General features: G+C 35.1%; 1 protein-coding gene across 1 annotated transcript in view; it reads right to left on the reverse strand.

Annotated features, from left to right (window-relative positions):
- LOC150108635 (protein XRP2-like) overlaps positions 1-25902 on the reverse strand; it is a 122698-nt gene that overhangs the window by 44667 nt on the left and 52129 nt on the right. Inside the window, exons 4-6 of the mRNA XM_090416093.1 lie at positions 24369-24541; positions 24073-24176; positions 11624-11752 (exon numbers count right to left, since the gene is read on the reverse strand). Of these exons, the coding sequence (XP_090272219.1) occupies positions 11624-11752; positions 24073-24176; positions 24369-24541 (406 nt within the window). The remainder of the gene's footprint in view (positions 1-11623; positions 11753-24072; positions 24177-24368; positions 24542-25902) is intronic.

The raw sequence follows: 25902 nt of genomic DNA on the forward strand, positions 1-25902 counted from the left end.
GTACTGTGTGTTACTGCCACTATAAAACAGGAGAATAATCACCCAAATCTTCCTCCACAATCACATCTTCATTACTTTCCCTGTGTGAATGATCAGGCTGTGGCTCTTCTGGTGTAACCTTTGTTTTTTTGATGAAAATGTCCAATGTGCTTTGCTTATTCCTCTTCTTTTCATCATAAATTTGTTCATAGCAAGCAAATACATCATACACTTTCGTTTCTATTATTAAGTAGTGTTCAACATTGGGGTTCATGTCTTCAGCCAGTTTGATAACATCGCTAACTGCAAAGCTTTGCAGTTACCCTTCACTGTAAATTGTTTAACTACTTCTTCCTGTTTCTCTTTTCCATCTTCCTTTTCTCATTTTTCCTCTTCTGCAACAGTTGTTCCTCCAGTTCGACCAATTCTTCGCTGGTCAACTCTTCAGAGGAACTTTCTATGAGTTGAATTATGTTGTCATCATTCATGTTGAGATTCAGATTGTTCGCTAGGTCCACTATTACAAACTTCCAAAATCATGCAAAAACCTTTTTAATGTCTTTTTCCATATGTCACTGTCACACCATATGTCGATGATATTTTCATCAAAATTTCATCGACATATCTGAGCCAGGCTTTAGGCCGACTGAATCTAGCAACGAGCTCTAGATTGCATGTTAGCAGTGTCTGTCAGTAACCTGTTTCTGATTTGGGAGAAGTCCACTTTTAGGAAGTTTTATACCATTGTTTTTGTTGAGGCTGGATTGACAATAGTAGTCTAAAGTATCTAATTGAATTTTCTCTCTTACCTTTTTTTTTCTTAATGGTGTAAGAAAAAGTTATGCTTGTGTAATGAAAAAGTCATCCTTGGAAAGATACAACTTGCTGTTGTACAACTTTTAATATGGTATTTATAATGTTCATCTCTTCTAATTGATGTGTAGTCAGTTTTAGGCACATTTCACAAAATGCAGAAGCAACTATTAACTTTATTTTCTGTACACAAGTCTGAGACATGAAAAAAAAAAAACTTTTTATAGTGATACATGAACATTTATTATTTATTTATTTATTAATAATCATGATAATTTTTATGTTCTCAGTTCTAAAATTTATGTCTTGAGTCACTCTGAAGTAAAGTTGAACAGTTTCATCTGCACAATGATTTTCTGAATTCAGAATGGTTCCAGCACATTTGTGGACAGACAGAGACAGTAACATTGTATGATATGGTGGTAATTGAAAAAACAGTCAAAAAAAATTTCGGTTACATTTTTAGAATGAATATAAACAAATTTTATTCATATGCTTTGTTTACAAATAAAAATCTATTTGTACATATCTACACCTTATTAGGGTGTTAATTAACATGATTTGCTACTATACCAATGTACTTCCCGTACTTTGGACAGACAGGCAGATCAGCATCCATCCGTCTAGAGGAACACAAGTCTTACATCTTCAAACACAACTATGGCCATTCAGGCTTGGCTGACCATGTTTTGACACCACCCACAGGGTATCATGGAAGAAAACCACCATGCTCCACCACAGCAAATTCAAGAAAGAGAGACTTTTCTTAGAAGCAGCAGCAGCTCTCAAAAACCAACCAAATCTCAATAAATATGGTTGCATTAAGCTTCCGAAGATTTGGGAAACACTCATCACCAGAGTTCCCACCTTACATTCCAGGCCACCTACTACTGCCCTTAGAGGGCGCTCTACCTAGATAGGACTTTAGTGTCACCCACGTGGTTGGGCTTAGTATTGTTTGTTATTTGTGTATATGTTACATTAATTGTTTTTGTAATCCCCGTAGATGTCCTAGTGACTAGGACGAAATATAGGAAGTATTAAATTCTATTTTAATTCTTTTTGAGTGTTGTAAAAATCCATTAAGCCTCCAACATGATGATACCAATGTACTTGTGATTCTGTATACCAAGATATGCTGCCAGTTTCTCACTCACTGATTTAAAAGATAATCAAATATTTGCTTTAACTGCCATAATAGCCTGTAGTGCCAGATATAATCTGGAAGGCAAACTAAATAAACAATTGTCACACAAATATACAATTATTAACCACTGTACTGGCCTTGACATGTTTACTTATCAATAAATAAATAAATAAATGTGAAGCCTATTGAAATTAAAATAGCATTTGCATGTTATTGAGGTAATATAGATATGAAGCATCAATTATTTGATATATTTCATCCAGATGACTGTGTAAGTGGTTTATTGACAGTAGGTGACATTAATATATAGATGACGGCTTGTGTTGTACATTGGTGGTCTGAAAAGTTCTTGGCCTAACAATCAAAAAATGAATTTATAATTTCAAAATTATTTTTATTTTTCAACATAATCTCCCTTAAGACTAATACATTTATTCCAGCGATGCTCCAACACCATTATTCGGTCCCTGTAGTGGTTCTCAGTATAAGAGATTTTGGTGCCTTAGAGTTTTAGTTTTGGGAAGAGATAGAAGTCAGAGGGAGCCAAATCTGAGGAATAGGGTGGATGTTCCAACAATTTATAGTGCAGATCCCTTAATTTTCTCATTGCCAAAACACCTTTGTGAGCAGGTGCATTGTCCTGATGAAAGATGATTTTTTTCCTTCTGCAAACCGGGTCTTTTCTCATGAATGTTTTTGTCTACTCTGGTTAAAAGATGGGAATAATATTCCCTGGTTATTGTTTTACCCTTTCCAAGATAATTAATAAACAAAATGTCTTTAGCTTCCAAAACACTATGCCATGACCTTTCCTGCTGATGGAACCGACTTTGTTTTCTTTGACACTGAACAACCAGTTTCTGTCCACTGTTTTGACTGCTGTTTGGATTCTGGTTTGCAATGGTGAATCTAAGTCTCATCCATAGTAATAAATCGATGCACAAAATCAATTTTATTCTTGTTAGAATGCTCAAAGCACTGTTCAGAGATTTTCATGCGAGTGCGTTTTGGATCTACTGTGAGCAAGCGTGGCACCCTTGTAATTCTTCGTGCAAAATATATTCTACACATTCTTTTGAAATGTCTATAGTCTCAGCAATTTCACTCACTTTGACTCGCCGGTCATCCAATACCATGTTGTGCACTTGATCAACGATTTCTTGTTACACTTTTTGGACGTCCTTCATGTGGATCATCTTCAAGGCTGCTACAGCCATGTTTAAACTTGGCAGCCCATTTCTTAATTGTCGAAAATGAAGAAGAAGAGTGTTTATAAACTTTTATGAACTTCGAATGAATTTCTTTTGGCATTAAACCTTCTTTTACAAAGAATTTTGTAAAAATTTCTTTGTAAAATTTTTCATTTCACATGGTTGCTTACAACAGATATACCAACTTAGAAAAAAAAAAAAAAATCTTGCCGATAGTGTTACTATCTATGTTCGAGGCCGAGACGTTTTCTGACCATCCTCGTAGATGGAAGATTAAATAATGTAGATGGCACATGTGGTGTAGAGGACCCTCCTGCAGTAAGTCCTTGGACCTCATGGAGGTGTCACATAATAATAATAATGAAATAAAAAATCAGGGACAAATTTTCACCTTAGCATATTAACATATGCTGTCATTGAGTATGAAATACCGATCAGTTAACTATCAATATTTAACATACATTTATTTTATGTTACTTGTCACAGTTAGTTGGATACTTTGTGCTATCTTGTGTTTGCATATTCTATCCTCTTATTGGTCGTGTTCCATTATGGGAATCAATGAAAAGTGACAAAACAGGCATTTTGTCACTTATCCTTGATATCTGCCATCTAAATTATTTAATCTTCCATCTATAACACAAGCCATGATCTATATACTATGTCACCTACTGTCAATAAACCACCCACACAATCGTCTGGATGAAATATATCAAATAATTTATGCTTCATATCTATATTACCATAATAGCATGCAAATTCTATTTTAATTTCAATAGGCTTCACATTTATTTATTTATTTATTGATAAGTAAACATGTTAAGGCCAGTAAAGTGGTTAATAATTGTATATTTGTGTGTCAATTGTTTATTTAGTTTGCCTTCCAGATTATATTTAGCACTACAAGCTATTATGGCAGTTAAAACAAATATTTGATTATCTTGTAAGTCACTGAGTGAGAAAATGGCAGCAAATCCTGGTATACTGAATCACAAGTACAGTCATCCCTCGACTTAGGTTCTCTCACGTCCATGATCCCTTAAGGGAATGAATGAGAAATGGGTTATTTGTGTATTTATCGTTAAATATTTTGGGTTGTTTTGTGCAACACGCACAATCAAAAAACTTAGTGAAGAATCAGAGAAAAAGAGGCGCGCAATTGATCTTGAAGCGAAATTGCAAGTTATAAAGCAACATGAAGCTGGTAAGCCCATCAGTGTGATTGCACATGACTTCAGGTGATCTCATTCTACAGTGACGACCTTGAAAAATAAGGATAAAATCGTAGTGACTGTGAAAGGATCTGCTTCCATTAAATCGATGATAGTGACAAAGCAACAACAAGGTCCTATCGGTGATATGGAAAAGCTACTTGCATCATGGATAGAGGATGGTCTCATTTTACTAAGTCTCTTCAACATGTTGAAGGAGAAAGCAGAACCCAATTGTGACTACGAATTCAATGCTTCTTCCAGTTGGTTCATGAGATTTTCAAGCAGCGTTTTGCACGCATAATGTGAAAATGTATGGGAATCTGCTAGTGCTGAGAAGGCTGCTGAGGAGTTTGTGGAAAAATTGGATAAAATTATTATGGAGGAAAATTATGTGTCACAGTAAATATTAATATAAATGAGGCGTCCTTGTTTCAGAAAAAAATGCCTGAGCAGATCCACAAAAAAGCTAAAACTTATACCTAGTTTCAAAGCTCTTAATGCCCATATTACAATTCTGTTAGGGGTTAATGTGGCTAGATATAAACTGAAACCATTTGTGATATAGCACAGTGAGAATCCATGAATCTTCAAAAACATCAGGAAGCATACTCCCAGTTCATTATCGGAGCAATAAGAAGTTGTGGATGACTCAAAAATTGTTTGAGGATGTCTTGATCAACTGTTATGCAAGTGAAATAAGAAGCTATTGTGTGGAAGAAAATGTAGAATTTAAAATTTTATTAATTCTAGATAATGTCCACGTCATCCATCTTATACGTCTTATAGCGGTGATCTTCACCAAGTTCAAGGTCATGTTTCTCCCTCCAAACACTACTTCATTAATCCAACTGATAGATCAAGAAGTTCTTGCAGTGTTTAAGGCTTATTATCTATGGAGAACTTTTTCACAAGCTATTTCTACTACTGAAAGAAATATCCAGACTCTCATGCAACTTCTCCCACATCAGAAACAGGTTACTGACAGACACTGCTAACATGCAATCTAGAGCTCGTTGCTAGATTCATTTGGCCAAAACCTGGCTCAGATGTGTCAATGATATTTTCGTTATTTGGCCCCATGGCTGCGAAACATTAAATACATTCCTTAGCCACCTGAGCAAACAACAAACGAATCCAATTCACCATTGAAATCGAAAACAACAACTCTTTTCTAGACACACTTGTCACAAGTCTTCCCTCAGGCTGTCTCTCCTTCACTGCCTACTGCAAACCTACATACACAAAAATTCATACCACCACCCAACACAAAAACTAGGAGTCATAAGTACCCTCAAACACAGAGAATTAACAATTTGCTCGAATGAACAAGCTCTAAACCATCATCATCATCATCATCAAATTCCTGCCATGTACCCTCAAGGAGTGTACAGGATATGATAGTACTACATGAAAAAAATTACATCATTATTAATTTCCTATCTACAATTTTCCTCCAAATCAGTCTGTTACTTGTCAACACTCCAATATTATCAGATCTTATATTTCTATCGTCTAAAGCACTTTGTACCGTATCAATCCACCTATATCTTGGTCTTCCTCTCGGTCGTTTTCCTGCCAACCTGGCAGAGAAAACTTGTTTTGCTAATCTTTCCTCGCCCATTCTGTTTAAGTGACCATACCACCTGAGATTAGCTCTGCTAACGCATTCCTGGATGCTGACAATGTCAAGTTCTTTCCTAATATCCTCGTTTTTAATATGATACTGCCATTGATGCCATCTGTTCACGCCTATAATCTTTCTCAGGACTCTCATATCTGATGTCTCTAGTCTTTGGTCAAGTGTTTTACTTCTGACCCAGCTCTCAGATCCATAAGTTAAAACTGGTTTGAACACTGTCTTGTATACAGCTAATTTAGTGTTCCGACTAATTTCTCTCTTATTCCATATGAATTTATTCAATTGACTTCCAACCATACCAGCTTTGCTGATTCTGTTGTCTATTTCTATATTTAATTTACCATCTTCAGTAAAAATCGTGCCTAAATAGCTGAAATGTTTTACTTGTTCCACAGGTTCTCCATTCACAACACAGTTGACATTTTCAATGATTCTGCCTATTTTCATTGTCTTTGTCTTTTTATTGCTGACCTTCATACCATATCTATTACAAGAGCAATTCAATTTAGTCAGAGAATCTTGCAGACTTGTAGCGGATTTATTTAGAAGTATAACATCATCCGCATAAAGCAAAGAGCTGACATTAACATCTCCAATTTTGATATCATGTTTAATACCACTTTCCTTCATAATGTGATCCATATAGATAATGAATAACAGAGGGGATAATGTACATCCTTGTCTCACACCAGATTTAACATTAAACCATCTTCCTGTACTTCCTTCAATTCTAACTGCTGACTTACAACTCAAATAAAGACTAAGTATTGCTTGATATAATGTCCCATTGACACCATATAACTGCAGCGTATTGAATAGCTTCTCTCTTGGCACCTTGTCATATGCCTTTTCCAGATCGACAAAACTTAAATACAGATCTTTGTTATATTCCCATGCTTTCTCGACTATTTGTCGTAAAGTGAAGATCTGATCCTGACAGCCTCTATTTGGCCTGAATCCAGCTTGTTCTTCACCAAGCTTTTCTTCCACAATTCTTCTCAACCGTTTCTCAAGTATACTTGCATAGATCTTGCCAGGAACACTCAGCATGGAAATACCTCTGTAATTCTCACATGCAGTTTTATTTCCCTGTTTATATATGGGTACTATGAGAGCTCTACTCCAATCATCGGGAATTCGTCCCTCTATCCAGGCTTTCTGAACTATGCAGTGCAGCCACTGTAAGACTCTTATACCACCATACTTCAGCATTTCTGGTCGAATATCATCTACTCCTGCTGCCTTTCCACATTTCAAGCCTTTGATGGCTTTTTCTACTTCAAGTATCGATATGTATTCCTGACTGCATGCCTGGTCAGTGTTTTTTTACCACTGTGCTGTCATCACTGCTTGTTTCATTTAGCAGTTTTTCAAAGTAATTACTCCATACATCAAGGATATCTTTTTCTCCCGTTTTCATGTCACCTTTATCATCTCTAATTCCTTTTATAGCACTCTTTCCTCCATTCTTAAGCTTCTTCAACAACCTCCAGAATATTTTGCCACCTTCTTGATATTTATTTTCTATATTCTTGCCAAAGTCCTCCCATGACTTTTGTTTAGCTAGTTTTACACAGTGTTTAGCATTCTTGCATTTGTCTCTATATTCTCTAAGAGCACAATCTGACTTATTTGACAGGAACTTTTGGTATGCTTTCTTCTTTTCCTTCACTGCCTCTTTAACCTCCTGTGTCCACCAGGGAGTTCTGATTTTTTTATCCTTACAAACAACCTCACCACATGCCTCTCTGGCAGAATCAATCAATGTTTTTTTCAGAGTTTGCCACTGAATCTCCAAGGTTTGATTCCTGTTCTCAAACTCTTTCATTTTTCCTTCAATAATCTTTGTGTATTTTAGTCTACAGCTCACATCTGAGAGCTGCTCAACTTTTATTCGCTTTAAAACTTTCTTACATGTTATTCTTTTCAATATGAAATTCAATTTTATCCTGCTCAAGACTAAATAGTGATCACTTCCAATTTCAAATCCTCTGTACACTCTGGTGTCCTGCACCGGGGAGAAAACATCACTATCAACAATAACATAGTCAATGAGACTTTTCTTATTCCTAGCCTCTTCTCTCCATGTGAATTTGTGCACATTTTTATGTTGGAACATGGTGTTAGTAATAACCAGTCCATGTCCTGAGCAGAAATCCAACAGATATTTGCCATTATTATTAGCTTTGCTCTTTTCTCCAAATTTTCCCAAAATATTTTTGTATGTCTCACAATCATTTCCTACTCTGCTATTTAGATCCCCAACAAGGACCAACTTTTCATTTTTCATTGTGTCAGTTGCTTTTTCTAAAGCCTCAAAAAATTCCTCCACTTCTACCTTAGTAGAACCTTCTGTGGGACCATAGGCACAAATAAGTCTCATTGTCCAGTTCCCCATTCTCATATTTGCCCACATTACTCTACTTGAGACTGACTGCCATTCAAGAAGATTAGCCTCGTATTTTGTGTTGAATACTATGGCTACTCCTTCTTTTCCTTGATTGTCATTGCCTGAATATAACATTTTGTATTTATTGCTCAGAAAGATCTCACCAGTTTTGGTCTTTTTTGTTTCAGTCACCCCTATTATGTCAATCTGGTACTTATCTAATTCCTCAGCTAGCTCCATTTCTTTGCCATTCAGGCTTCTTACGTTGATAGTACCGATCTTTAACTCTGGTGATGTTGAGTTGGGGTTTATTTTCAGATTTGTTCCAGTAGCTGACTTTTCGCTGTTCGCCCTGGTTCCCTGGCGAAAACAACGGGGGCCTTGTTTAACCGGGCGACGCCCCAGCCGGCATGAAATTTTGTCATGTTGTACCATCATTCTATATTTTGGTTTAACCAATAAGAATACAATTTGGTCGGCTAAATCCCAAATTGCCAGCCCATCCTCGTCCGTTCAGTATCCAAGTAGATACCCAACAGGGTGCACCACGAGAAGGTGAGGATTGGACATTAGGTCAGAAGCCCTGGTCGGTTCTCCGCATTCCTTTAAAGGCTATGTGGAGGTCTCCTCTCGGTTATACAGCTTTGACCCTTAAGCACTCTAAACCAAGAATTCAAAATCATTAACCATACATTTGTAAAAAATGGCTACAATAAAAAAAAAAAAGTTCACAAGATCCTCCATAAAAATATCACAATGTTAGAGGCATTTCAGTAAAAATAAACAGAACACTATATAAATACAACATCAAGACTACCTTCAAACCCCTGACAAAATTAAAAAATTTATTCAGTTCTTCCAAAGATCCTCTTCCGTACCTGGCCCACCCAGGGGTTTACAAAATCCAACGTACATGTAACCTACCCTACATAGGGGAAACAGGACACACAATCCTAATCAGAAAAGACGAACACAAATGACACATTAAACACCTCCATTATGGTAAAACAGGCCTATCAGACCATGCACTCAAAACATACCATAGAATTGACTGGAAAGCACCAAGTCCCTACACTGTACCAAAACCTGGTTTGAGAGAAAATTAAAAAAAAGCCTGTGAAATGCTAAAATACTTTCAAACCTGAACAAAAATGACAGATTAATCATTCCAAGAATGTGGAGGACCCATCTGCAACCCTTAGAGCAACTAGAACAAGCCCAGAAGAAAATCTCAATACAAGAGGATGTTAGAAATGTTTAATGTAGTTCCATTTTTAATTTATTTATTTTAAAAAATATTTTGTTTAATTTTTATTTATTTTAATTTAATTGTAATTTTTAATTTATTTTTATACCTATCTGTTTTTTTTTTAATTTAATTTTTTTAATTATTTATATTTTAAAAAAAATTAATATTACTAATTTAGTTTTTCCACAAGAGGCCAGGTAAAAGATTAATAAGCAGTTAGGTTCATTTTACCTTTGTGAAGTGCAGTAGTATGTAGCTTGGATCTTATACATATGTATTTTGCTGATGATGACCTAAATACAGAAGTCAAAATGGTGAATGTTACTTTCCTAATATGAATTAAAGTAATCATTTTAACACATGTGTTGTGTCTCCATAAATTCTTAACTATGAAGGAAGAAATGAACTAATAAAGAATGTGGTATCAAAAATTCAAAGAAATGGTCATATTCTACTCCAGGGTTTCCCAAACTATGTTCTGTGAAAGATTATCAAAATTGATATGAGCCTGGAATGGTTTTAAATGATGCGACAAGTTCAAACATGTTTGAAAATCAGACACTCCTTACTTTGCATATGGATTGTGCTATTAAGACCAGAGTGCACTGGCCCTGACTGAGCCATCCGTGGTTGTCGACACCTCCGAGCACGAGTGAAGTACAGAGGTATCTATTCTAGGAAATGCGCAATCATAAGCAAGGTCAATGTGATGCCATGTGGCCTGGCATGCCTGTAGCGTATGCTGTTGCATTTTTGCAATGCAATACAGTCTGCTTCGGCGATAGTGTGTGCTTAGCTTTACATTGAATACAAGACCAATGATACTCGACTCTAACCTAAAATTTCAGGATTTGCGAAGTGTTCCATCATAGGAAAAGTTTGAGAAATGCTGTTCTGCTCTATCTAAAAGAGTTCTGGGATACAATTTTGTCATCTGCACAATAATGATTTATTTCATTTTGTGTGTTATTAATACTTTTTAAATTTGGACCTAACCTGAACATTTTAGAATTATTTAAAAGGTTTTTAAAAAATTATTCTTTTTATCAGAAGAAGATTAAAAAATGTTTTTCTACTTGTATTTCATTTATGGGTAAGAAAGCGATTTTAAAACTTTGACCTAATAAACCACCTAGCAGTTGATGAACCCAATTATAACTCATTATCCTTCTTTGTCAGTTTTGCCACAACAAGATTATACTTTACTGGTTATTCAACAACACCTCATCCAAGTATCACCTGAAGACTGCATGTTTTCCAAGAAGAATACGAGTATTCTCATATTTTTCTTGAAAACTACTAAATTATATCTGCAGGCCTGATAGTAAAGAAATCTGTCCTGTTAGATAAGTGAAATCAATAAACAATGGATTTGAATGTTAAATAAATGGCAGAATTTATGGTGCATAGCTAACGTTAATAAACCTAAGTAATAATCAAATAAAATTATTAAAAATTTATAAATAACAAACATGAAACAGTCATCAAGAAGAGTAATTTTTATAAAATATTACTTCATTTAATAAAAACAATATGAATATGATGCTGCATCTACAGGTTGACTGATATCTAGTATATTCTCTATGCTTTTTTTTTTATAAGCAAAATGTTTTCTACTATTTTACATTTTTTATTAGTTATGAAGCCATGACAGACAAAAATATAAATCTCACTAATTACTTAAACAATCATTAAATGCAGAAATTGCATTTACTAGCTAAGAATTTAACTCAAATCAGAAAACAAACTAGTAATAAAATTCTGTCGTTTGACCACAACGCCATTCTAGAACTTAGATATATTTAATATTATTCGAACTGAATCCAGTTTCCATTCATCCATACTTTTTTTGTGAAATTATACTTTTAAATTATCTTTTAAATTATACTTATATATATATATATATATATATATATATATATATATAAGCAGAGCGCATATATAAGCAAAGATATATATAGGTATATATAAAAAATTACAACCTGATCTTTTGTCTTCTTATGAGAACCAAGTGTCTCAGGCACTACACTAAAAACTGGATCTGTTGATATCTGAACACTAGCTAATTTTGGTATAGTTGGTATGGGAAGGAAGTCGTCTATTCTTGCATCCTAATTATCAAGAAATAAACATTTTAAATGGAATGGCAAAAATAAAAATTGAGAGGTTAAATAAATTTTAAAGCCAAAAAAACTAATGTATGAAACAAATATTACGTGCCAATATATTTAGGGCAACCTACAGAATCTAAAGCTAAAAAGTTATTGACTGCTTGTTTCTATTTTATTAGTCCAGTTTACTCTCATAAGTAATTCATCCAAAAGCTGTAAAAAGAACATGTTCAGTCAGAAAATTAATTATCATAACAATCAATCACTTTGACTGACAGCAGCTGTGAATTTTTGGAAAAATTCTCAAAACACCAATTCTTCACATTTATAAACAATAATAATCGAATTTCCATCATTCCTCCTTCATAGCAAGTAACAACACCTTAAGTTAAAGAGAATTATTGCCATCAATCAGCACTCCAACTATTCTCACTATTGTTTCACAAGACTGCCATTAGTGCTATATGTTCATCAAATATAATAATACTGTTTTCAAACTAATTATTATTTAAGTTGGCCTGGTTGATCAAGTAGATAGAATACCTGCTCTCCAACTAAAAGGCTGCAAGTTTGAATTCCAACATGGGCATGGATGTTTTGAATAATTTTAGGTGGTATATAAATTTCACTGCCTGATGTGAGACTAGGGCTTGCTTACTTGAGGTTTGATATACCATGAAAAATTTACAGGTTTGGAACTTTGCCAGAGCAATTATACTTATGCATACTTATCAAAATGAAGCAAAGATATCTTTAAGGAAATTTGCTTATTAAAAGAAGATAAATCATCAATTCCTGACATTTACCCTCAAGGGATGTATAGGATATGATAGTACTACATGAAAAATTTACATCATTACTAACTTCCTATCTACAATTTTCCTCCAAATCAATCTGTTACCTGTCAAGGCAGGCACCAACATTGTCAAATCTTATATTTCAATCTTCTAAGGCACTTTTTACTGTATCAATCCACCTATATCTTGATTTACCTCTGGGTCTTTTTCCTGCCAACCTGGCAGAGAACACTTGTTTTGCTAATCTTTCCTCTCCCATTCTGTTTAAGTGACCATACCACTTGAGATTATGCCCCTAATCATTCTCAGGACTCTCATATCGGTGGTCTCTAGTCTTTGGTCAAGTGTTTTACTTCTGACCCAGCTCTCAGATCCATAAGTTAAAATTGGTTTGAACACTGTCTTGTATACAGCTAATTTAGTGTTCCGACTAATTTCTCTCTTATTCCATATGAATTTATTCAATTGACTTCCTACCATACCAGCTTTGTTGATTCTGTTATCTATTTCCATATTTAATTTACCATCTTCAATAAAATCGTGCCTAAGTAGCTGAAATGTTTTACTTGTTCTATAGGTTCTATATTCACAATGCAGTTGATATTTTCAATGATTCTGCCTATTTTCATTGTAATGTTATTGCTGACCTTCATACCATATCTATTACAACAGTTATTTAGTCAGGAAATATTGCAGACTCGTAGCATATTTATTTAAAAGTATAACATCATCTGCATAAAGCAAAGAGCTGAGATTAACATCTCCAATTTTGATATCAGGTTTAATACCACTTTCCTTCATAATTTGATCCATATATATAATGAATAACAGAGGGGATAATGTACATCCTTGTCTGACACCAGATTTAACATTAAACCATCTTCCTGTACTTCCTTCAATTCTAACTGCTGACTTCAACTCAAATAAAGACTTAAGTATTGCTTGATATAATGACCCATTGACACCATACAACTGTAATGTTTTGAATAGCTTCTATCTTGGCACCTTGTCATATGCCTTTTCCAGATCTACAAATCTACAAAACTTAAATACAGATCTTTATTATATTCCCGTGACTTCTCAACTATCTGTCATAAAGTGAAAATCTGATCCTGACAGTCTCTATTTGCCTGAATCCAGCTTGTTCTTCACCAAGCTTCTCTTCCACAATCCTTCTCAACCATTTCTCAAGTATACTGGCATAAATCTTCCCAGGAACACTCAGTAGAGAAATACCTCTGTAATTCTCACATTCAGTTTATATATGGGACTATGAGAGCTCTACTCCAATTATTTGGAATTTGTCCCTTTGAACTGTAAGAATTTTATACAGAATTTTATACTTCCACGCATTTCTGGTTGAATATCATCTACTCCAGTTGCATTCCACATTTCAGACTTTTGATGGCATTTTCTACTTCAAGTATGGATATGTATTCTTGATTGTATGCCTGGTCAGTGTTTTTTGTTATCACTGTGCTGTCATCACTGCTAATTTCATTTAACAATTTTTCGAAGTAATTACTCCATACTTCAAGGATATCTTTTTCTCCAGTTTTCATTTCACCTTTATCATCTTTCCTCCATTTCTGAGCTTCAACAACCTCCAGAATATCTTGCCACCTTCTTGATATTTATTTTCCGTGTTCTTACCAAAGTCTTCCCATAACTTTTGTTTAGCTAGTATTACACAGTGTTTAGCTTTCTTACATTTGTCTCTGTATTCTCTAAAAGCACAAGCTGACTTATATGCCAGGAACTTTTGATATGCTTTCTTGTTTTCCTTCACTGCCTCTTTAACTTTCTGTGTCCATCATGGAATTCTGATTTTTCTATCCTTGCAGACAACCTCACCACATGCCTCTCTGGCTGAATCAATCGGGGTTTTCTTCAAGGCTTGCCACTGAATCTCTGGTTTGGTTCCTGTTCTCAAACTCTTTCATTTTTTCTTGAATAATGTTTGTATATTTTAGTCTACAGTTCACATCTAAGAGCTGCTCAACTTTTATTTGCTTTAAAACTTTCTTACATGTTCTTCTTTTCAATATGAAATTCAATTTTATCCTGCTCAGGATCTAAATGGTGATCACTTCCAATTTCAAATCCTGTGTACACTGTAGTGTCCTCCACCAGAGAGAAAACATTATCAACAATAACATAGTAAATGAAACTTCTTATTCCTTTCATCTTCTCTCCATGTGAATTTGTGCACATTTTTATGTTGAAACTTGGTGTTAGTAATAATCAACCATGTCCTGAGTAGAAATCCAACAAGTATTTGCCATTATTATTAGCTTTTCTCTTTTCTCCAAATTTTCCCAAAATATTTTTGTATGTCTGACAATCATTTCCTACTCTGCTATTTGAATTCCCAACAAGCACCAACTTTTCATTTTTCATTGTGTCATCTGCTTTCTCTAAAGCCTCAAAAAATTCCTCCACTTCTACCTTAGCAGAACCTTCTGTGGGACCATAGGCACAAACAAGTCTCATTGTCCAGTTCTCCATTCTGATATTTGCCCACATTACTATACTTGATAATGCCTGCAATTCAAGAAGATTAGCCTTGTATTTAGTGTGAATACTATGGCTACTCCTCCTTTTCCTTGATTGTCATTGCCTGAATATAACATTCTGTATTTACTGCTCAGAAAGATCTTAGGAATTTTTGTTTTTTTTTTATTTCAGTCAACTCTATTATGTCGATCTGGTACTTTATCAAATTCCTCAGCTAGCTTAATTTCTTTGTCATTCAAGCTTCTTATGTTGATAGTACTGGTCTTCAACTCTGGTGATATTGAGTTGGGGTGTGTTTTAGGATTTGTTCGAGTAGCTGACTTTTTGCTAAATCCCAAATTGTCAGCCCATCCTCGTTCATTCAGTATCCAGGTAGATACCTAACAGGGTGCACTACAAGAAGGTGAGGATTGGACATTAGGTCAGAAGCATTGTCGGTTCTCCACATTCCTTTAAAGGCTATGTGGAGGTCTCCTCTCTGTTATACAGCTTTGACTCTTAAACACCCCTAAAAGAAGATACCTGCAAGTAAAATAATCAAGTGATATCCTTAACTTATTTTATTGTGATTATGGAATTTGAGAGCTAATTTAGAATGAACGAAAAGTAGAAACAATAAATAAAATAAAGGGGGATAAAGAAGAGACTGATGGAATAAATGTTGCATAGGAAGTTCCCACATAGTTAAGAGAAACTACAGAACTATCTATTAGCTGAATGCCATGTTTTTTTTTGTATATTTGATGTTATCTCTCATAACTGAATTTAATTATGAGTCAGAGAGTGAAAGATACATACTTTTATTGAGTTTGTACTGCAGTTCCTAGAATTTGCCATTTAATTATTCCCTGTATATATATTAAGAAGTAAGATATGTAGAACAGCAGAAATTAATTTATTAATTTTAATTCTATAGAGAACATGAATGTCAATGTCCTTAGAGAGATATAGAGAATTACTTAATATACAGAATTGAATCTATTGTATATATTTATATGTTCACAGTAAATATTATTATTATTTTTTTATACTTGAGCTTTATTCTTTGAAATCAATGCATCATAAGGATGAACTGAAATATTCTAACCAAACAAAACAAAATTCTAAATATTATCTTTCTCTCCAAGACTGACTGTAAATATTAGATAACGACAAGGTGAAGTATTAACACTCATATCATGGATCTTATATTTCAGTCTTCTAAGGTATTTGTGCCTGAAAGAGTCTATAACTTGGTCTTCCACTGGCTCCTTTTCCTGTGATCAAACATACCTTTCCTCTCCCATTCTGTTTAATGGACCATACCACCTGATATTAGCGCTGCTCACCCATTTCTGAATGCTAACAATATTGAGTCTCTTCCTAATGTCTTCATTTTTAATATGATTCTGCCACTGATGGCATCTATTCACTGCCCTTTCTTAGAACTCTCATATTTGTGGTGTCTGGCCTTTATTATTATTATTACGGGTGACTCCAAGGAGTCCTTAGACTCATCGAGGGAGATCCTAAACATCATGTCCATCACAACTATTCGATATTCACACAGTATCTATCATACTTTGCCTTGAACTCATTCAATGTCATAGCACCCACACTTTGATAAACTTTTTTTCTTTTCTTTTTATTTCTAACCCAGGTCTCAGATCTCTAAGTTAAATATGTCTTTAGTGGGAGAGAAGACAAAAAATAAAAAGTCTTATTAACTATGTTATTGCCGATTCAGAAATAAATGTATACAATGGTATTTAAAACAGGAAGTGATTTCCATTTAGTTTTGAGCAGGATGACAAAGAATTTCGTATAGAAAAGAAAATATGTGCCAAAGTGTTAAAAAGAATCAAAGTCAAGAGAGTTCAGAAAACAAAACATAGATTCAAATATATAGTTATTCAAGAAAAATAAAAAAGGAAAAGATTTGCAAATAAGAATCCAACCTTGGAGGCCAAGCATCAGACAACTCAGGAAAACAGTGATTCACTCAGGGAGGCATGTAGTGTTAAGTCCATGGATCAAAAAATCAGAACTTCATCATGGACTAAGGAAGTTAAAGAGGCAGTCATAGAAAAGAAAAGTATATTGAAAGCTTCTAGTAAGTACTTAAGTGAGCAGGTATGTTCTTTGGGGGGGGGCATACAGAGAAAAATGTAATAAAAGTAGCTAAACAGAAAACATGGAAAGACTAAGAATAGAGAAAATAAATATCAGGAAGGTGACAAGCAACTCCTGATGTGGTTAGAGTATTCCTGAAAACTAAGTTGTTTTAAAAAAACCAGTGATATTAGTTAGATTTTGAATTAGAAGCAGATTACAAGTGGTTTTAATCAGATTTGTTAATTTTGTCCTTAAACATAAGTTATTTCTTACAGTAAGTTACATAGTGTGGCACAAAGCACAGATGCAAAGCAGAACAACAGTTCCCCAAAGCATCGTTTTGCAAGAAATTCTACCTAAGGGACTTTGTGTAGTGCAACATCTGTGAGATGTACTCTTTACCAAAAGTTGGCTTTGGTTTGAAAGTGAAAGAGCATGCTGATAATTATGAAAGTGAATATTAGAAGTGCAGGTCAGGTCAAAAGGTGGAAGCAAGAGACCTAATAGGAAATATGCATGAAAATATGTGATGAATTTCTGAAAGATGGGGAAAGATAGTAAAAGTAACAGGACAGAGAGAGAAAAAGAAAGAGAGAAAGCAAAGTGAAAGCAAAAGAACAGTAGTATGAAAGATGTTAAGAATGAAGAACAGGCCATAATGGGAAAGATAGCATGCTTATGCAGATTCCTTCACAGGAAAGTGTGAGCTTGAACGAATGCAGAGACATCTAGCCTATAGTTCAGCCAAGAATAGAAAGAAAGGAATGCTTGACTAATCAGGAAAGAAAACATAAGGAAAGAGTCATGTAACTAGCATATCCCATCTAAAGCGAATGCAATTTGGAATTTTTTATAATATTTCATTCAAATGTGAAGAATTAGAAGGTTATGTTTTTAGCATTTGTGTTATAATAGGCCTAAATCCTTGATAAGCATGATGATGTGTTATAATAAATTACGAACATGTGAAACAATTTTTGAATTATTAATTACATTTTTAGTTATACAAATTACATTTGTATAACTAAAAATTATATTTTTAGTTATACAAATCCAGCATACAGTAGAAACAAAAATTATGAAATATAAATTTTCAATAAATTCAAATAAATTTAATAAATCATTAAATCAATAAATTCAATACATTTTTGGTGAAGATGGAAAATTAAATTTGGAAATAAACAGCAGAATTAGCAAAACTTTCATGGTAAGAAGTGAAGTCAGCTGAATCAATTTCTATGGAATAAGAGAGAGAGAGAGAGAGATTAGTCAAACACTAAACAAGACAGTGTTCAAACCAATTTTAACTTATGGAGCAGAGAGTTGGATTAGAAATAATAGACTCCTTGATCAAAGACTGTAGATCACAGATATGAATCCTGAGAAAGATTAGAGGATTGAACAGAGGCATCAATGGCAGTATCATATTAAAAATGAGATAACAGGAAAGAACTTGACACTGTTAGCATTCAGAAATGCATTAGCAGAGCTAATCTCATATTATATGGCCACTTAAACAGAATGGGAGAGGAAAGATAGCTAAACCATTCTTTGCCAGGATGGCAGGAAAAGAACCCAGAGGGAAACCAAGATGTAGGTAGATTGATACAGTGAAAAGCACCTCGAAAGACAGAAATATAAGATCTGATAATATTAGAATGTTGACTGATAACAGGCTGGAGGGAAATCGTTGATAGGACGTTAGTAATGATGTAGGAATTTGATGATGAAATTTTCAATAATTAAAAAAGGGACAAATGAAAATTAGCAGAGTTCCAACTATATGGTTTGAACTATCTCAATGGAAACTGTTAATGCAAATAGTTCAAACCACGTGGTTGGAATGCAATCGTACTGCAGCCAGACAACAGTCTTGATGGAGGTTTGATCAGTGGAAGGCTTGTGGCTTGAAATCGTAGGGGTGCTGCAACTTTCGAAATATACATACACACTGTAATTACATTGAAATCGAGGTGCTTGGTGAGACATCTGGAAAGATTAGAGAGCAGAAGGAGGGTTGGTGGTGGAATAATGATGTACAAATGGCAGTGACAGCTAAGAGGAAGGCAAAGCAGAAGTGGGATGAGTCAAGAGTGGAAGAGGACAGAGAGGTGTACAAAGAGAGAAAACAAGAAGCCAAGAGAGTTGTGGCACAGGCGAAGGCCATGGCATATCAAGATCTGTATGATCAATTAGAAACAAAGGAAGGACAGAGAAAAATTTACCAACTAGCGAAATGTAGAAATAAAGCAGCTGAGGACATCTTACATGTGAGGCAGATCAAAGATGCTGAAGGAAGAGTATTATGGAGGGATGTGGACATAAGAAACAGATGGAAAATATACTTTGAGGGACTTTTGAATGAGGAAAATGCAAGGACTCACAGAGGAGATGGGCAGCCTTCTGAGGGGATGGTGCAGAACATTAGTAGAATGGAAGTGACGGAGGCCATGAAGAGGATGAGGAATGGAAAAGCGGTGGGCCCCGACAGAATTCCAGTGGAGGCATGGAAGGCACTGGGGGAAGAGGGAATTGACCTGCTGTGGGACCTGTTCATGAAAGTTTGCCAACAGGAAAATATACCCGAGGAATGGAGGGAGAGTACTCTTGTTCCCATCTACAAGGGTAAAGGGGATGCTCAAGACTGTAAAAATTACAGAGGAATAAAGTTGATGTCCCACACAATGAAGATCCTAGAAAGGGTTCTTGATGGTAGATTGAGGGAGGAGGTGGAGATTGCAAAGGAACAATTTGGCTTCATGCCTGGTAGATCAACAACAGATGCTATCTTTGGGTTACGACAGATGATGGAAAAATATCGAGAGAAACAAAGGGAGCTACATCTGGTATTTATTGATCTGGAGAAAGCATACGATAGAGTGCCAAGGCAAGAAGTCTGGAGGTGTCTGAGGGAGAAGAAGGTGCTGGAGAAATATGTCAGGTTGGTGCGGGAAATGTACAGAAATGTAAAGACGAGTGTTCGGACCTGTTTGGGACAGACAGAAAGTTTTCAAGTAACAGTTGGCTTGCATCAAGAGTCAGCATTAAGTCCGTTTCTGTTTAACATTGTGATGGAGGTGGTGACGGAGGATTTGAGAGAAGATGTGCCTTGGACAATGTTGTATGCAGATGACATCTTGCTGTGTGCAGATTCAAGAGCAGAAGCGGGAACTAAACTGGAAAGATGGAAAAAAGTACTGGAAGAGAGAGGTATGAGACTGAGCAGAAGTAAGACAGAGTATATGTGTTGCACAGTGGGCAGCAGCCAGAAGACAGATCTGGAGCTGGAAGGAAATGTCATCAGGAAGGTGAGAGACTTTAGATACTTAGGTTGAACAGTGGAAGAAGATGGAGGAGCTGAGAAGGAAGTGGGATGCAGGATACAAACAGGTTGGAGGAACTGGAGGGAGATGGCTGGAGTGTTATGCGATAAGAGGGTGCCGATCAATCTGAAAGGCAAAATTTATAGGACAGTAGTGAGGCCAGCTATGACATATGCTATAGAAACTGTGGCCCTGAGGAAAAATAACATCAGCAGGATGGAAGTAGCAGAGATGAGAATGCTTAGGTGGATGTGCGGTGTGACCAGAAAGAATCATCTAAGAAATGACTATGTCAGGGGAACAGTGAAAGTTACGAACTTAGGAGTGAAAATACAGGAGGCAAGGTTGAGATGGTTTGGTCATGTGATGAGGAGGGAGAACGAATATGTGGGAAGAAGGGTCATGCAGATGGATGTGCAAGGAAGGCAGAAGCATGGGCAGCCAAAGAAGAGATGGAGGGAGCTGGTAGAAGAGGACTTGAAGATGAAGAACTTGGATGTGGTGACAGCCCAAGACAGGAAGGTGTGGAGGAGACTCATAACAAACAGTGACCCCACTTAAGTGGGAGAAGCTGTAGAAGAAGAAGACTGTAATTACATTGAAAGTTTATTGAAAGTTTATTACAGTGTATACGTGTTTGGATAAAATATGAAAGTTATGGTAAAAATTTTTTTAAAAAAATAAACATGAAAAAATATTGTTTAATATCGATAAAATTATAGAGTTTGGTATAATTCAAAATTACTTAAAATATATTCTTCTTTTGTTTCATGAAAAAATATTGTTTATTATCGATAAAATTATACAGTTCAGCATAACTGAAAATTTCTTCAAAATAAAATCCATTATTTACAATTTAAAATCCATGGATTTACAATTTTTGGACATTGCAATTAAATCCTTTAATTGTAATGTCCAAATATTTAAAGAGATGGAGTAAACATGATAAGCACTACAAACACTTTACTACTGGCGCAAACTGCATATAAACAACAGTGGAACTGTGTGACAGACAGTGCAGCATTACGCTAATAACACGCATCTCACTATGACGTGCATGTGCTTGCACACATAGCAATATGACACTGTGGTAAACACAGTGTGGCTAGCGTCCTTCACCCTCCTAAGTGCTACAAGATGGATTTTTATTATTTTTTATACAAAATAAGAGAATTGCATAGGATTGTTGATGATAAAATTAAATATTATAAGCAAATATAAATAAATCAATAAATATATTTATATATCGAGAAAAATTGGGGTGCTGCAGTTTCACAATGCCTATGCATGAGCCGCTCCTGGGTTTGATATATGCCATGGGGCACGTTTTTTTAAACGTCCTTTAGCTTTTTTAATTATTGAAAAATGAAGACAGATCTATTTTATAAAAAGTAGATCTATACTTGTCTGTGACAATATAAATACACACACACGTATGTATTGTTTGAAACTATTACTTGAATCATCAACGCCCTAACAAAAAAATTCGCCTGTGAATTAGAATCTAATGGTTCATTCCCATTTCTGGATCTTTTACTAAGGAATTGGATAAATTAAAAGTCTCTGTACTTCGAAAGCCTACATACACTGACATATCTACATGCCTTGTCCCATCATTATAGACTTCAAAAATTGGATATTATTTCCACACTAGGAAAAACAGCCTGCCAACTCATTACTAACAAGGATGAACTAGCCAAAGAACTTTAACATTTAAGAAACACTTTCCCTTCAAAATGACTATAATAATCACATCATCTCCAGATTACTCACTGACACGAGACCAGAGAAATTTCTAAAGAAGAAAACAGAGGTTGGAAGTTTATTTTTCACTTGGTTAAACTATAATAAATTTAGTTTAATCCTTTATCCAAGTGTAAGCAAACAAAGTTTGCGCCTGAAAATATCTTCAGGACTGAGGTAAGGTAGTGCAACACCAGGCAACTCCGAGCAAAGGTGGATCACTCCTTGTCCATATCCATTACCCAGACTGATTTCAATTTTTATTGAGGTCTCGTCAGTGGGAGGCAGACCCAAACATTGAGATACGAAGGCAGAAGCAATAGGAGCGGTCATATTTATCTTAGGAGTTGCCAACAGGTGTACCACCTTATTATTGAATTACTCTGGATTTAGAGAAAGATGTTGGAAGTTTATTTTTCACTTGGTTAAACTATAATAAATTTAGTTTAATCCTTTATCCAAGTGTAAGTAAACAAAGTTTGCACCTGAAAATATCTTCAGGACTGAGGTAAGGTAGTGCAATACCAGGCAACTCTGAGCAAAGGTGGACCAAGCTCTCATCACTCCTTGTCTCAGTATCTCCCATAATGCAAAACACATCTCCTTGCAGACATGTATACTGCTATGTATTAAGGGGAAGGGCCATTACCCAGACCGGTTTCAACCTTTATTGAGGTCTCGTCAGTGGGAGGCAGAACCAAACGTGGAGATACTAAGGCAAAAGCAATAGGAGAGGTCATATTTATCTATAGGAGTTGCCAACAGGTGCACTACCTTATTATTGAATTATTCTGGATTTAGAGAAAGATATTGGAAGTTTATTTTTCACTTCGTTAGACTATAATAAATTTAGTTTGGGTCTGCCTCCCACTGACGAGACCTCAATAAAGATTGAAACTGGTCTGGGTAATAGCCCTTCCCTTAATGCATAGTAGTATACATGTCCACAAGGAGATGTGTTTTGCATTATGGGAGATACTGAAACAAGGAGTGATGAGAGCTTGGTCCACCTTAGCTCAGAGCTGCCTGGTGTTGCACTACCTTACCTCAGTCCTGAAGATATTTTCAGGCGCAAACTTTGTTTGCTTACACTTGGATAAAGGATTAAATTAAATTTATTAAAGAAAATAGAGGAATCATCATGCTCCCATATATTAGCTCTATTTCCATAATACTAGCAAAAATACTTAAGGAATATAAAATCAAAGTAGTATTTGACCCCTTTATCAAGATGAGATCACTGCTCTGATTCAGAATATCAGCAATCATAGAAGCAATTCCTATGGATCTACTTACCCAAGTGTGGTCTAAGGTGGAATTCCATTTTGATGTCTGTAAGGCTGTAAATGATGGCGCACACACGGTGAGTTACGCTAACAGGTAATCAAACTTTGTGACATTTTACTTTGATAATATATGCTAAATACATTTCTGCTTCAAAATGTCAAAATAAATTTCACTGAAAACCCAGGAGTTCTTTTTCAGGCACCCTGTATGTATATATATATATATAACAGGTAATTCCCCTAGGGGAATACATGTACCACACTTAAGGATACACTGCTCTAGAGAGAAAGAACAAAACAGATAATTATATTTATTTTTAATATACAGAAAATGCAGAGTTCTGCCACTGCAGCATAAATTTAAAAGGCAGATTCAGTGGTGCATTTTATGTATAAATAATTTGTTCTGATTTTAATTTCTATTCTAATTTCCTGACTATCTGAAAGCCAAAAACTATTGCCCACTCACAAAAAAAAGTTAGAGATACCCCCCCCCCCAAAAAAAAACTAATCATATAACGCAACAGATCTCTTGTATTAAAAACAGACAAAATTCAAACCTTGGGTAGAAGGGACCAGTTCTTTTCTCCTTCCACAGGAGTGAAGTCATGAATACTGAACCAATTGTTATTAAATACACTGAGGCCTGCATTCTTAAACTGATCTGAAATTTGAAAATAATGGCTTTTAATAATATAAAACTAGTGTTTTCCTCATAATTTTGTAATAACAAATTTCCTCTTCATGATGAAAATCATCTCTGTATCAATAACAGGAAATTATAATTAACCAAACTTAGTTTAATGTACTAAAATTGCATTACAACAACTCATTATTAGTGAGAAAAATAACATACCTTCAAGTTGTTCATAGTGATAGCTGAAACATCCAAATCTCATTTCTGTGCAAGCTTCCACTATTGGCTGAGTAGCACAACAAAGAAACACATCCACTAGTTGGCAATCTCTAGAGCGGAATTGTTGGCAGGCCAAAATAAAGCGACTTTCCTTGCAGTTCCTTAGGAATACACTAAAGCAATATTTCATTAAAAACATGACAAAAACCCTATGCTAAAACAACTTGCACATGGATTTTCATAAATAACTTTTTTCTTTGATCATTTTTAAATTAAACAGGATTTAAAATGATTCAAAATTTTATGTTTGAAAAATTTATTATATAATTTTATATATGGTACAAATTAAATCAACTACACCTAACAGAACTCAACATATATACTAAGTTACTCAGCATATGTTGGAAGTTTTTCCACTTGGTTTGAATTTTGTATTATAAATGAAAGATGCCAAGAAATTATATTCATGGTTTAATCCTTTATCCAAGTGTAAGCAAACAAAGTTTGTGTCTAAAGTAATTTCAGGACTGGGCAACTTGTATACAGAAGCTAATAAATTAAAATTATACTATAAATTAAAGATGCCAAGTATAAACAAGTGGAAAAACTACCAACATCTATCTGTAACCCAGAGTATTTTAGTAATAAGGTGTGACACCTTTTGGTTACTCGTATATGGAATTATGACTTCTGAATTACTTCAACCTTGCTGTCACTTCTGAGTCTGGCTCCCATTGATGAGACCTCAATAAAAGTCTAAACTGGTCTGAGTAGTGACCCTTCCCATAATACATAGCATTGTACATGTTGGTGAGGATATATGCTTTGCATTATGGGATACTAAGACAAGTGATGCAAAGTCATTAGCTTCTTCATTTAAATATTAAGCTGCATGACCTTCTACAGCCAAATAATTCACTTTTTTTTTTAAAACCCTGATTATTTTAAGGACAGAACAATCTACCCGCCCCCCCAATCTCAACATCTACTACATGTTAATTTTTTAAGAAGGGAAAAAACTGAGTTTACAGGAAGGGAACCAATATCCCCCCCCCCATATGAGCCTGACTAGCCCAACAGTCAAGAAGCTCTTATAAATGTTACTTGGGTCTCAGATCTCCCAAAGAAACCATGTTCCACCTGCCTTACTGGAGATGCTTGTTTTTACATATCCTCTTAAAAGAAAACACAGAGTTCTGTAAATCGTAAATCTCATTGCTACTTGTAAATCAAGTAGCCATGGAATGAGACTACCATGACCCATCCATTAACTGAAAGTTTCAGTTTTTTGATACAATATTACATAAAGATACCACTGTCCTCTAAGAGCCACAACTATGCCATAATTACTGCAGCCTCATGTTTTAACTGTATTCCTATTGGCCTACCATTTTCTGTGGTTATATATTTCATATATGACTGACAGCAGCAATTTACAGTTTAGCTTTTCTGAAAGATCAAATAATGCAATATAAGACTTTTTTTTTCTTGATGGTCTCAGAAGCCATCAATTTTGGCATTAACAGGTGAATAA

This window comes from Typopeltis vanoorti, chromosome 3 (assembly GCF_054136105.1).
Source record: "Typopeltis vanoorti isolate ZY-2024b chromosome 3, IOZ_Tvanoo_1.0, whole genome shotgun sequence".
NCBI classification, from domain to species: Eukaryota; Metazoa; Arthropoda; class Arachnida; order Uropygi; family Thelyphonidae; genus Typopeltis; species Typopeltis vanoorti.